The sequence below is a fragment of the Cucumis melo genome, chromosome 10 (assembly GCF_025177605.1).
Source record: "Cucumis melo cultivar AY chromosome 10, USDA_Cmelo_AY_1.0, whole genome shotgun sequence".
Lineage (NCBI taxonomy): Eukaryota > Viridiplantae > Streptophyta > Magnoliopsida > Cucurbitales > Cucurbitaceae > Cucumis > Cucumis melo.
This window is the reverse complement of record NC_066866.1, coordinates 18,953,229-18,966,477: the sequence shown is the minus strand read 5'-3', so window position 1 is coordinate 18,966,477 and position 13,249 is coordinate 18,953,229. Positions and strand designations below refer to the sequence as shown.

The 13,249-nt window shown below is 32.7% G+C and overlaps 1 protein-coding gene across 41 annotated transcripts; it reads left to right on the top strand.

Annotated features, from left to right (window-relative positions):
* Nucleotides 1-7,263: 7,263 nt before the first annotated feature.
* Nucleotides 7,264-12,018, top strand: LOC103495083 (uncharacterized). 41 transcript variants are annotated; one of them, XR_007823971.1, is made up of 9 exons: nucleotides 7,264-7,605; nucleotides 8,420-8,788; nucleotides 8,915-8,980; nucleotides 9,452-9,522; nucleotides 9,894-9,950; nucleotides 10,239-10,330; nucleotides 10,690-10,762; nucleotides 10,962-11,191; nucleotides 11,737-12,018. XR_007823971.1 is itself a non-coding variant. In XM_051090636.1 (9 exons), exons 3-8 carry the CDS (start codon nucleotides 8,927-8,929, stop codon nucleotides 11,175-11,177), a joined length of 399 nt encoding a protein of 132 aa, XP_050946593.1. In that variant the 5' UTR covers nucleotides 7,289-7,605; nucleotides 8,420-8,788; nucleotides 8,918-8,926; the 3' UTR covers nucleotides 11,178-11,191; nucleotides 11,737-12,018. The 41 variants fall into 41 exon arrangements, 6 of the variants coding, with proteins under 6 accessions (XP_050946593.1, XP_050946594.1, XP_050946596.1 ...); XM_051090636.1 differs by having other exon boundaries at nucleotides 7,289-7,605; nucleotides 8,918-8,980; nucleotides 10,276-10,326; nucleotides 11,085-11,191; XR_007823968.1 differs by having other exon boundaries at nucleotides 7,290-7,605; nucleotides 8,918-8,980; nucleotides 9,406-9,522; nucleotides 10,169-10,330; nucleotides 11,085-11,191.
* The last annotated feature ends 1,231 nt before the right edge of the window (nucleotides 12,019-13,249 follow it).

The following is a 13,249-nucleotide window of genomic DNA, read 5'->3' as shown; positions in this document are numbered from 1 at the left end:
CCTATCCTACAACGTCAAGATGCTACCCAAACACGTCAAGAGATTGTTCGACATTTGGAGGCCATCCCTGAGCTCACATTGATGGATAGGTGTCGCTTAATGCGTATACTTATGCGTAACGTCGATGACATGAAAGCTTTCCTTGAAGTTCCCGACCATATGAAGTACCCGTACTGCAGCCTCATTCTTCAAGAAAACCAATGACTAGTTAGTTTGTTTTATTTGTATTAATGAAACTTTTCTTACTTGGACTATATGTTATTATTCTAACTTGTTATGTCTTATTATATAACGAACTTTAAATTCTGTTGAAGTTAATTAGTTTGTAGTTTCGTTTCGCTTTAAAATGTAATGGTATGAATTGTTGTATTATCCTATTAATGTAGTGTTTTCGTTCAAGTTTTTTTTTTACAATATTTATAAGTTGGTAATACGTGGAAATAATTTGGTTTAAATACGCTAATGAATTTACGGATTTACGAATTAATTTTGGACGACATAACGTAAGAGAATTATATTTTCAAAACCTAGTTACAGAATTATGTTTAGATTATTCTAATTACATAATTGAATATTGATCATGAAAAAAAAAATTATATATTTTTTATTCTTATATTAACATTCCTTATTTAAAAAAAATAACATAAATCTAATTAACGTAATCTTTGCCCCAAACAAGTTTTATAATAATACTACAATCATAACTCTTCCTCCAAACACATTTTATAATAATACTATAATAATAATCTTTCCCCCAAACACATATTATAATAATACTACTATAATAATTCTTTCCCCAAACACATATTATTATAACACTACTATAATAATCCCTTTCCCAAACACATACTATTATAACACTACCAATAATAATTCTTCCCCCAAACACATATTATAATAACACTACCAATAATAATTCTTCCCCCAAACACATATTATCATAACACTATCAATAATAAATCTTCCCCCAAACACATATTATCATAATACTAGGATTATCATAATCCTAGGATTATAATAATCCTTTTCCCCCATAACTCTTTCCCTCCCCCAAACACACCCTTAAAGGATAAGAGGGTCAATGAACCAACTAATACAAACAAAATATTTGGTGACAATAACAACGAGTATACCAACTAATTAAACAAAATATTTGGCCAGTGATTTAAACATTCAAAGAATAAGAGGGTCAATGAACCAATACAAACAAAATATTTGGTGACAATAACAACGAGTATACCAACTAACTAGACAAAATATTTGGCGTTTTTTTTTCTAGATAGAAGATGTACATCATTTGTTTCAGCTAACAACTACTCACTCTCTCTCTCTCCCTCTCTCTCTCCCTCCCCCTCCCTCCCTCTGTACAAAATATTAGGGGTGTAAGAATAACCTGAACAACTTGATAACCCGGACTATCTAACTCATATAATATGGGTTGGGTTTGGTTAGTTTAAAATATGGGTTGGGTTGGGTTGAAATTTTTGGTTTTTTTCGGGTTAGGTTGGGTCTCGGGTTGGGGGTTGAAAAATTCGGGTCAACCTAACCCAACTCGAATTAATAATATATATATTTATTTATTTATATTTATATTATAGATATTTTATTATTTATTTAATATTTATGAATATTGTTTGGAATTTTGAACTTTTATGGATGTTTGAAACTTTAAATTTAAAGATGTTTGAATTTTTGGATATGAGTGTTTATCGACGTCGTACAAAAATTTTAAACCGTACAAACATTAAGAATGAAAAAAAACTATACAACCCGACAACCCAACCCAACCCTTAAAATATGAGTTGGGTTGGGTTGGGAATATAATATGGGTTATTTGGGTTGTCAACCCAACCAACCCGAACATATGGGTAGGGTTGAAAATGTCCCTCAACCCAACCCAACTCAGCCCATTTACACCTCTAAATATCTTTTCTCTTTCTTTAAAGATTGTGCTGATCTGATTTGTTTTATTGTTGAACTCGAGAGATGTATATGGTGGCAAATTTGAAACAACAATATTGAAATAACACATATATTATCATGGAAAGAGCCTAATTGAATCAACACATATCTATTTTTTTGTTTTAATTTCAAGGTTTTGATTCTTAGTTAATCCGATTAGGATTTTGTCCAGTTAGGATTAAGAAAATTCTTCTGTTGCTTGCTTGCATTCTCGAGTTAATGATTGAAATTTGTATTTTGCTTGAAATTTTCCGGCCAAAGATTGAGTGTTAAAGGAAGTCTATATCCAACGATTATACCTATTGAAAGTAAGAAGGTATCTGGCAAGGTCTATAATACCCTCTTGTTGAATTTACTCAGGGGCGACTGGTAAAGGACCTGAATATTCACCCACGTTGTTTTATGATATGAAGATGCTTACATGGCTTTATTATATTTTGTTGGCTTCTTCTTTTAAAAATATATCAAATTGGATTTTTTAGTTTTTGGCATTTTTCGTTTTTATTTTTTTTTATTTTTAGTGGTATAAAGAATATAACTATTTGATAAAATGTTACTATGTGAACCTATTTTAACTTGACATTGTTGTAATTTTGTTTAGGTTGTGGAATCCAAGTTTGTTTTTGAATCCAAGTTCATACAAGATCATTGATTTTCAAGCTTCTTTAATTAAGTTTTTGTTTCTTGAACTAGAATTGTAGTCTTGTGATTTTTGGAATAATATAGTTGAATTGAATTGTAGTCTTGTTTCATTGGTATACTTTTGAGATTAGATTTATTATAGCTAGATAGCTTTGGGATAAGTTAGTTAATTAGGATGTTGAGTTGAATTTGTGGCAATCTGATGGAATTATTTATATTGTTTTTGTAAATTGCTGAAATATTCATATATATGTAAAGTTTTGGAAATGATTATATATATATGGTGAAAGGTTTTACTTATATATGTTTGAGTTTTGAAACTATATTTCATAAATATCGTCGTTCATATATATTTATGAAACTGTTGCTGGACCACAATACAAAACTATGGAAGCACAATACAGGAATAAAAATATAATTGAATTACAATTTTTTTAAAAAAAATTCGAAACATGCTTGACGGTTTTTAAATGTCATAAAAAATACATTCTTGACGATTTTAAAATGTCATAAATAAGTGCATTCTTAATGATTTTTCAATGTCATAAACAATCAATTTCTTGACGGTTATTAAATATCATGAATACTCATACTTTTGACGGTTTTTAAATGTCATAAACACTCATAGTTTGTAGTTTAAAATTATATTCTATTTAATAAATTAAAGTGGTTATCGAAGACTTACTAATGAAAATTAAATAATGTAATCTTGAATCCAATAAACTAAGGTCTCAATGCTATCTGTTGTAGACTTGAGCTTTATGTAAACGTGGATCAAGTTCAAGTATATAGCTTAAATGATCTATAATGTATGAATAGGGTTGGGCGTCTTATTTTAGGGACACTATATGTCACACCCCGGTTTAAGTTTTTCCTTCTAACCTAGATCGTGGTGTGAATTTACTCCTTTTTTAAAAAATAAAACATTCCTTCCTAAATATAAAATTTGCAAATACATTTTTTTTAAGAAATTCTATAAAAAAAATTTCTTAAAAAAAAATGGGCAGCATCTCTCTTAAAATATGGGTTAGCCAAACCTGTAAAGGGGAGAAATTTTGCACTTCTATATGTGAATTAACACCAAACTCCACAACCCACAAGTGCGTCTCACCACACACTTATCCAGGCAGTTTCACAAATTCAGAGTTTCAGTAAAGTTCACAATCAAACCAAAAGTTACATACAAATGATTTCATCCTAAAGAGGAATTCTCAACACAAGAGTTCTTGACCTCACTCTCACCACGCCTAACTACTCCATGATGCACTACAAAAACATACTATAAACATACAAAAAATAATAGAGATCTACGACTGATAACGAGCGTTCAATCAACACTTGGCCTTTGGTTCGCTACCTGGGGGGGTTGGGGAAAGAAAACATTTAAAACATAAGTCGAATACTAGTGAGTGGCAAATTCCTTAAATGTAAAGCTCATCAAACATACTTAGAGAGTAAAAATATAAATATGCATTAGATATATAATATTAATAAAAAAAAACATCATTAACGCATAACCATTAGACCACCAACAAACCATACAACCATGGCAAGGCATTTAAAGATACGACCAAAGATAGCTCGCACATGATAAAGAATCATGTGGCCAAAACTAGCTCATGCATCCTTAGTAGCCACCATGATAGCAATTGTCAACCAATACAAACCAATCATGATAGCATACTAAGTATACGGCCCAGGAATAGCTCACACGTGCTCCATATTCATAAGGAAACACGCGGCCAAACAGAACTCACGCATACTTAGCACCTACCACGGTAACAACATATCGCTCCTATGTGCACATAGAACCACCCACCATGGATTTTAGCTAGGCCCGCAGCCATATCACAATCCTCCATCCACATACTCACCTAGGCTCAGGTTCTCGGATCTCCAGTCACGGCCTCTTTCAGCCCCGGAATCCCATGACAACCGTAGGTGGCGCTACGGAAACACATTTACGTAGCCTTAGGGAAAATCACCTTCTCGTTCACCATAAGCATTAGTTAAACTTATTTCGAAACCAAGTACACTCGAAACTTGAAACACAATTTTATAATGTTCAAACCATACGCATTTTTAAAATCACGATAAATAAACATATCATTTGAACATAAGAGGAAACAAGAACCAAAAACCCGTTTAATAAAATCTGCGTCATAAACATTCTTTAAAATGCAATGCTTATACATATTGTTTAAACATAAATGAAAATATTTAATAAAAGCTTAAGTCGTGGTAGTTTTCAATTATATCATGAGATAATATGAGATAATATGTATAAATACAAAGAATGCTCGAAGTTAAGCCACTCACTGTCAATAACTCAATCCCTCGGGGTTATACGCTTTCCCCACTTAAACTTGGCCTGAAACAACGACCAATGACCCTAAGTTATTTTTGCATATCGAGATACCACAACTATTTCTAAACTACTTCATCAAGCCAACATCAAATTATTTATGGTTCAATGGGTCGAATTTCACTTTTCTTATTAACTTGTATCATTCATCACATACTTTAATTTAAGCTAAGCTTTCACTTTTGGACCCTTAACTTCATCTTGAATTTTTAACGCCACAGGCACCCAAACTTAAGTGGTAGTCTAAAATCATCTACTCTTATAATCAATATCCATGCTTTAAAGGTCTAAGTCCATTAACAATCCCAAAGACAAACTAGCAAGTCAAAACTTAAAAGATTACCCACACTTGTCCTAAATAATCCTAAATGTGGTGAAAATGCTTCATAACTCTTTAAAGCCTCAAATTCCCATTTAAACATCCTCAGTAATATTAGTTTCGTGCTAAAGCTAAGTGGGAAGGTAAGGACTCTAAGGGAACTCATTAGATTTACTTAAAATCCTTTTTGACACCTTGTCGAAAACTTCTTTACCGCATATCAACGACTTTCTATAGTCAATTCTTCCCAGCTTTCTGGCATTTTCTCTTCAATTTTCTGCAAAATTATTCTACACATGGAAGACTAAGGTAATTTAAGTAAATGGTGTTTGGTTCATTGCATTCTTGGAAATTTAATTTAATTTTCGAATTATTCTTGGCCAATTTAATTGTTGAAATTCAATTTCAATTTTTTTGAAGTATGCAAAAGATTAAGACATTAGGGTTAGAAATTGTTTGTCATTTTCTTTCCAAGGACTAGAAATTTTACTTACAATTCTTAAGTGATAGCTATACATAAAACTTGAATTAGTTTAATTGTTAATCTTACTATTTCTAGTCTTGGGTTGAAGTTCATAGCTTAATGCCTTGTAAATAATTTTGCGTTAAAAACAAGTTTTATAACAACTTTTTAATGTTTCCCTTGAATGATTGAATTTCTTGATTGAAGACAATCTTGAATTTTGAACAAATTAGTTAAGGAAGGATTCAAAAAGATTGGATTCTTGATTAACTTAATTCTTTATTTTTCTTGCTCAGTGAAAAAGAATGCAACCAATACCAACACCCTTTACTCTTTAATCTCTTAAAAACAAAAACTTTATATAATTGTCTTTGTTGAGAATTTCTTGCACATTAGTGAATTTTTAGTTTTCTTCGAGTTTACTCAAAATTGTTGAAACAATTACTTCACTCTTTTTAATATTTCTAAGAAGATACTAAGATTTTCATTTAGTAAGTTGAGATTCAAGAAGAGTCTTTTTCTCTTTCAAAAGTTTTCTAGGGTTCGATCACTTCTCCACATTACTACGGTAAAATTCTTGAAAAAGTGGTTTATCGTAAGTACCCTACTCTTTATTAATCTCCAAGGATAGATATTTTGCATACTTTTTCCACTATTGATTCACTCCAATTTGTTGCAATCTCTTGTATGTTAGCATTTTACGACCTTACCATTACATGCATAGAAAAACCCACCATTCAGCAACTGGGTTATGGGTCGCGAACCAAGCTTAAGGCTCTGGAGGCTCTTTTCCAAGTCTGGAAGCCATATTCAGGATTGTCCTCCATTTTTCACCAAAATCATTGATTTTCTCTCCCCTGGTGTAACAATTACAGCCTATTTCTAATTTTAATGACTTTAATAAAAATATAGATACTAGCAAAACAATTACGGCTATAAAACTCAAACCAATTACAATAATTATTATAAATTGAAAGCTTAATTAAGGTGAAGACCATGATCTATTCACTTTAGTTCAACCAACAATTTATCTAATAAATTGGACACCCACCATGTACAAATGAGTAAAATTAGCATACTCTTATAACACATGATGGAAAGCAAGAAACATGCAGAGTAGAATTTAAAGATCAATTTTACTCTAATTCATCCAAACAATTTAGAAATTAACACGTCACAATTACCCTAATTAAATAAAATTATGGTTAAAAAAGCTCATACCTTTGTTGTTTTTCGTTCCTCGTAATCTCTTTAGAAACTCGAATAGTAGACCAACAGTATTGACTCCCTATTCTCCGAATATAAAATCAGGTTTGAGTGTAACATACAAAAATATTTAAGGTATTTATTCTAAGCTTAATTGTCTTATTTTAGTAAGAATTTAAAATATGGAGTGTTATTGTAATTTAAGTTTGGCGAGAAAAGAGAGAGATTTTGTTTAGTAAGGAAAAAGAAAAGGAAAATAATAAGAATAATAATAATAATATAATTGTTAATATTATTATTATTATCGATTTAATAAAAAGATCTTTGAAAGGCGCGCCAATCAATTTCAACCCTTCTTCTTCGTAGGACACCCGCCCCTGTGATTTTTTTTCTTCTTTTTCTTTTTTTCCGATCAACTCCGGCCGTCGTCTTCCACCCGAGGCGTTCGTCCAGCAGGTTACTTTTCGTAGCCTTCGCGTCTCCGTTAGCCCAGCCGAAGCGTTGCTCTTCGTCCGTTTCCTTTTCTGTTTCGCATTCCGGCGAGCCACGCCGAGGTGACGTCTTTCTCTGCCCCTGATCTATCGTCATGTGTCCGCCGGCCGCCATCGCTCCTTTGACCAGTTTTCGCCCGGGTTGTTGTCTCAATTGGTGAGATTAGTTGAGTTTTAATGTGAAATTTTTGTGGGTTTTTCTTTTACCCATTAATGTTCGAGATTCTCTAATTGGAGACTCTTGAATCATTCTGGTATTTATTGTCAACGGTTGAATTGGATCCAACCTCAATTTCGGGTAAGCTAAATTGGAAAACAAAATTTAGGTGTTGATAATTGATAGTTTATTAAATAAAATTATTAATTTCTCATCATTGTGTGTTTAGTATTGGTACATTGGATTTTAGTTCGACCCAATTATTGTGGGAGGAGTTGAATAATTATGGGTGGTGTGAACTTTCATATCTTGATTGGTTATGCATAAGTTAAGATGTATCGATGACTCGCTAAGCTGATGATTGAATAGGTACTAGCGTGTGTTAAACTTATGCATTGTGGATAGGTTGGAATATATTTTTTTTAGTTGATTGTATTGGACTGTTAGACTGGATTAAGATTATCAAGACTGAGGGAAAACTGTTAGTTTTAGTAGTTTACTTTGTAGATACGGTGTCCTACTGTGATCATCACATATCACTATTTCTTTTATAGCTCTTCAATCTGACCTTTTAGAAAGTAGGCTATAAAATATAAAAGAGCAGTACAATTAAGAAAAAAAATTCAATTGAGACCCAAAATTTTAGGGTCATTTTTTTTGGGTGTCACTTTAAAGCTTTGCAAAAACCCACTCCTTCTCATTCCTTCATTTGTTCATGAAATTAGGGTCATTTTCTCTCCTCTCCTTTCCTTCTTTGTTTTTCTCTATTTTCCCAATTATGTTCATTTCCTAGTTGTTTCATCTATTTCCACAGTTATGCATCTAGATGTCCCCATCTGAACATGGCTGTCGCCATCGATTTGTCTTCTCAAGAACATGGTTGATGCTAAATGAGCGAAGAGACGAACAGAAAGATGTGTGGTCAGAGCAGACGAACAAACGGGATTAGTGGTTTACGACGTGAGGCTGTGCTAAACGAACGGAGGATGAATGATCAGAGTAGACGTACAGACGGGTAGAAGAACAGACGGATCTAAACATGATTTGTGGTTTACGACTCGCGAACGAATAGAGAGACAGATCTGGATGGGATCGGGACGAAGCCAATGGAGTGACAGATGGGAGGTCTGCCGCACTCGGATGAATAGAGAGAAATGCGGGCTTGACGGCAAGGGACATCTAGGTTAAAGTTTAGCAAAATAATATTTTATTATTATTTCTGAATAGGTTAAATATGTTAAGCGTCTTTCATTTCTAGTACACACCTTTTACATCTGATGGCTTATTGATTTTCATTATTTTATGGCAGCAGGACAAGTTTATGAAGAGGAAGTTTATGAGAACTTCCCATTCATTGAAGCCAACTGTTCCAAATGTAAGTTTATTTGATTGGTTTAAATCTTTAGAGCATGGTATGAATAGCATTTTTGGATAACCATATTTCAGGGTGAAAGTGAGTGTGTTTGACGATTATGTTCCCCAGATACATAGCTGCTATTGAGTGTGTTTCTGTGCTTTTGTATGAGAATGCATACAACGGTAACCTTTCATTTTCGTTAGTCATCAGTAGAGTATAGAAACCTATACACATATCTTATTCAACAAAGTCAATATGTGATTAATTATACGGTTTTCTTTTGGACTTGGTCAAATATCTCTTTACAATGTCTTCAAGGCATATTCAGTTTTTGATAGGAATGTTGGATATGTTCAGGTCTGAATCTCATTTTTGCATCAATCATATATTTGTTAACAATTGTATTTGGTGGTGAATGGTACGTAATACTTTTAAGCGTGTAGGGGATGGGATTTTTAGCTGATTTGTTGCTTCTCTATATGAGTGAAGAGGATGCATTCTGGCTGTTGGTCGAATTACTCAAAGGTGCAGTTCATGCTCCAATGGAAGAATTGTATCTGGTAACTCTATTCTTTTAGATTTCTCCTTTATTGTGACTGACTCTATAATAGCTTGCTATACGGAAAATTTGACAATCAGAACAAATGAATGGACATAATCTCTCTTCTGGTGCTTTATGCTTTATCAAAACATTTTTTGTTGTTTATTGTTAAAGCTAAGTAGTATCTTGAAGTGACTTAAAATACATCCTTTTGAGAAGCTAAAGTCTGTAAGAATGCTCTCTATTACTTTGTTTACCTGGACCTAATAATAGTTATTCCCTTTCTTTTAAAGACAGATTGAACCAAGTACAGAAGCAATTAAACTTGCATTAATGTCATAACATCCAATTGAGTTGAGCCTTATTCCGTGTGCTTTCTTCTTTCTTAAGGCTAAAGGAGATGAAGAAATTGAGATTCGAGTTCGTGTTAGAGTCCAAAAGAGCAAGGTAAAACTTGTCAATTTATATGAACCTTTTTCTTTCCTATGATTTCTCGTTCACTTTATATAGATAGTAGGTTCTATCATATTCATTTGCAAATATAAAATAATGAAACTGGTCAGGACTTTTTATCCCCTTCCCAATTCAAGATTTCTTGCTCGGGAAGATGATTCATAGCAACTAGGGCTTGGTAGAGAGTGAAGATTATTTGTTGTTTTGTGCAGGTTATCATTTAATATAGAAAAGTATTAAGGAAGGGGCGATGCTTTGTTGAGTTTCCAATCTTTTCTGCAGAGCGTCGACGTCTTATTCTATAATGGGTTTGCTATAGGTGTCAAGGTCATACAAGCAAGCTGATTTTGAAATTATCTTTGGAGAGGAAGTAAGTAAACTGGTTCGTATTCTGGCCCTTGGAGCAAGCAATTTTCAATTGATACTCTTTTCTCTCCATGGGGTTGCATTTTAGATTGTGCTGAAATTATGGAAATTGTAGTGAAAAAGGGCTCATGGTATAGTTACAGGGACCAGAGGTTTTCTTGTGCTCATATTACTCGGTTTTTAAAAAAAAAACATTGGATTTGATTTAAATTTTACAAAACGATTTCATCATCTATTGCTTATGTTTTGATTGTCTTATCTTCATAGGCATTCCATACTTTGGAGCATTGTTTTCTGTCGACTAAACCCCAACTTATTGTTATGCTCTTGTTTAAAAACATTATTATTATTTCCTTGTTTGCTACAGGTTGGGACAGGGAAGAGACAAAGCTCTGCAGTACTTAAAAGATAATCCCGCTCTTCAAGATGAAATCGAGAAGGTTCGTTTTTGCGATTGGACATACTATCTGAACTTGATGCAACAATCTTTACTTTATCAAATGTGATCTTTTTTCTTCCTTTAGTCTCATTTATCGTATATTATCCTTGTAAACCATCTCTATGAACTGTTTAAGCTTGTCCATCCATCTAGACATTTAGTTATTGAACAAAATGTCTCTATTTCTGATTCGAGTGCAGGAACTGTGTGTAATGATTGGTGGTTCGATTGTTTTCTCGGCAGCGTATCGTTGTTGCTTATTACTTCATGACAGTGTTTATGTACATGATTAGCCCAAGAATGACATGTAAGTTTGAGTGCAGGAACTGTGTGTAATGATTGGTGGTTCGATTGTTTTCTTGGCAGCATATCGTTGTTGCTTATTACTTCATGACAGTGTTTATGTACATGATTAGCCCAAGAATGACATGTAAGTTTGGCACATAAGTTTTGGTGTAATACACTCAGTTGCTAGTTACTTTTTAACACCTTCCTACTTTGGCTTTAACATCTTCAAGTTTTTTGTATTTAACTTTTAATGACGTGTATTGATATTTGATTACTGCATATCATTTTCCTGAATGTGTTGAAAGCCATGCATTTGCAACTTATTATAAGTTTCTAAAGGCTTAAGGAGGTATGTTGCTTGCATTATATGATAATGATATAAGAAGCATAGATACAAATAGGACAAGACACACATTTATTAATCAACTATACCAGTCAAGAAACAAACAACTATAGCTACAATTTTTATAACCTTAAAAATTTGAAGGATTAGACTATTGGATTATTATTCCTTGAACTATCATGCTCACAGCTTGTGGACTGCATTCTACTATCTTAAAAATAAACCATCTCTTTTAAAGTCTTAATTCTTCTCTGTTGTATTTTTACTTTTTTAGTATCAAGTATCAAGTTTTCAAATTAACTGCATAGTAGTGTTTTGAAGCTTTATGACTTATCCATTTGCAGATGTTAAACGGTGGGAATATATTTCATATTGCCTTTCTCAGCTGATTTCACAAAAAAGGGAATGAAAAAGTTATAGATTCAATCGAGACATACAGACATCTTGTCTTGGAGGACTATGTAATGGAACATTCAAGACGTAGGAATCAAGTGCATTTTGAGAGCTAATGTACTTTATCTAAGCTTGTTTAGTTTGAATAACAATCTTTATTCCAGGAAATTATTTAATACTTTATTTTGTAATATTGATGAATGATCGATGGAAGTTATGGTGTGTTTGGTTCATTATGAAGTATTTCATGTGTTTGGATTTCAATTAAAACTGAGTTCTTAAAGTAAAATTTATGAAAATCTAATTAATTTAAAAATCATTGTTATAGAGAAATTAAATATTTTTTAGCTACAAGGCAAAAACGAAAAGCTATTAAAAGGTTAATACAATAATAATAACAGTAATTGTATTAAATTAAATAGCATTGTTTTAACATATAATTATAGTTATAAATGATACATTATAGCCTTGAAAAAGAATATCTTTACATGTTAAAGATAGCCATTCTATTAAGTAAAGATATTATTATAGCTTTACTAAAAAACATTATCAAATGGATTTATAGCAACATATTTAAGCTACATATCTATTATAACATCTATTATAGCTCTATAAAAACATTATAAAATGTCACAAACTTTTAATAACATGGGTTGTCAGTACTTTCGAAAAATGCTATAAAATGCCTATTATAGCTTTTTTCGTTAGCTATCGTATCGATTGTTACTTGTAGTGTATTGTGCATCCTTTGGGATCACTAGATTGATTATGTGCATCCTTTGGGATCACTAGACTGATTATATGTCTCCTTCGAGATCATTAGACTAATTGAAGTGTATCTTACGGGATCACAAGACTGTTATGATGTAGGGTACCTCCTTATAGGAAGTTAACAGTTTTACCATTTAATAGATCTCTTACTGGGTATAATTTTTTTATATTCACTCTTTCAATGTTTAACTTTGTCAAGAAAAGGTGAGGTGGACCGGCAAGGGACAAGAGTAGGTGGCTTGAGAGGGGGTGTGACATAATAAGCCTCCTATTTTAGGGACAAGACCGGATGAATAGCTAGGGACATAGAGTGTAAGAAGAAATTCACTCCTACCCAATTTAGGGTTAGTAGATAGGTTGTTTCCTTAAGGACTGAATCCAAGCTTGAATAAGGGGCTCCACCCTCTCATTGGCCCGAGAGGGATTCAGTTTATAGGTTGGACCTTAATCCAATTGTTCAATAGTGGATCTATGAGACTTAAGGAGTAAGATGTAGTCTCGGGAGTAAAACGGTATAAGAAACAGAGGAGACAGGAACTAAACAAAATGACATTATTGAGAACTTATTAGTGAAAACTGAATACTATAATCTTAAATCCAATAAACCTAGATCTCAAGGCTATATAGTATAGACTTGAACTTTTTTTAGAGACATACACGTGGATCAAGTTCGAGTATCTAGCATAAACGGTC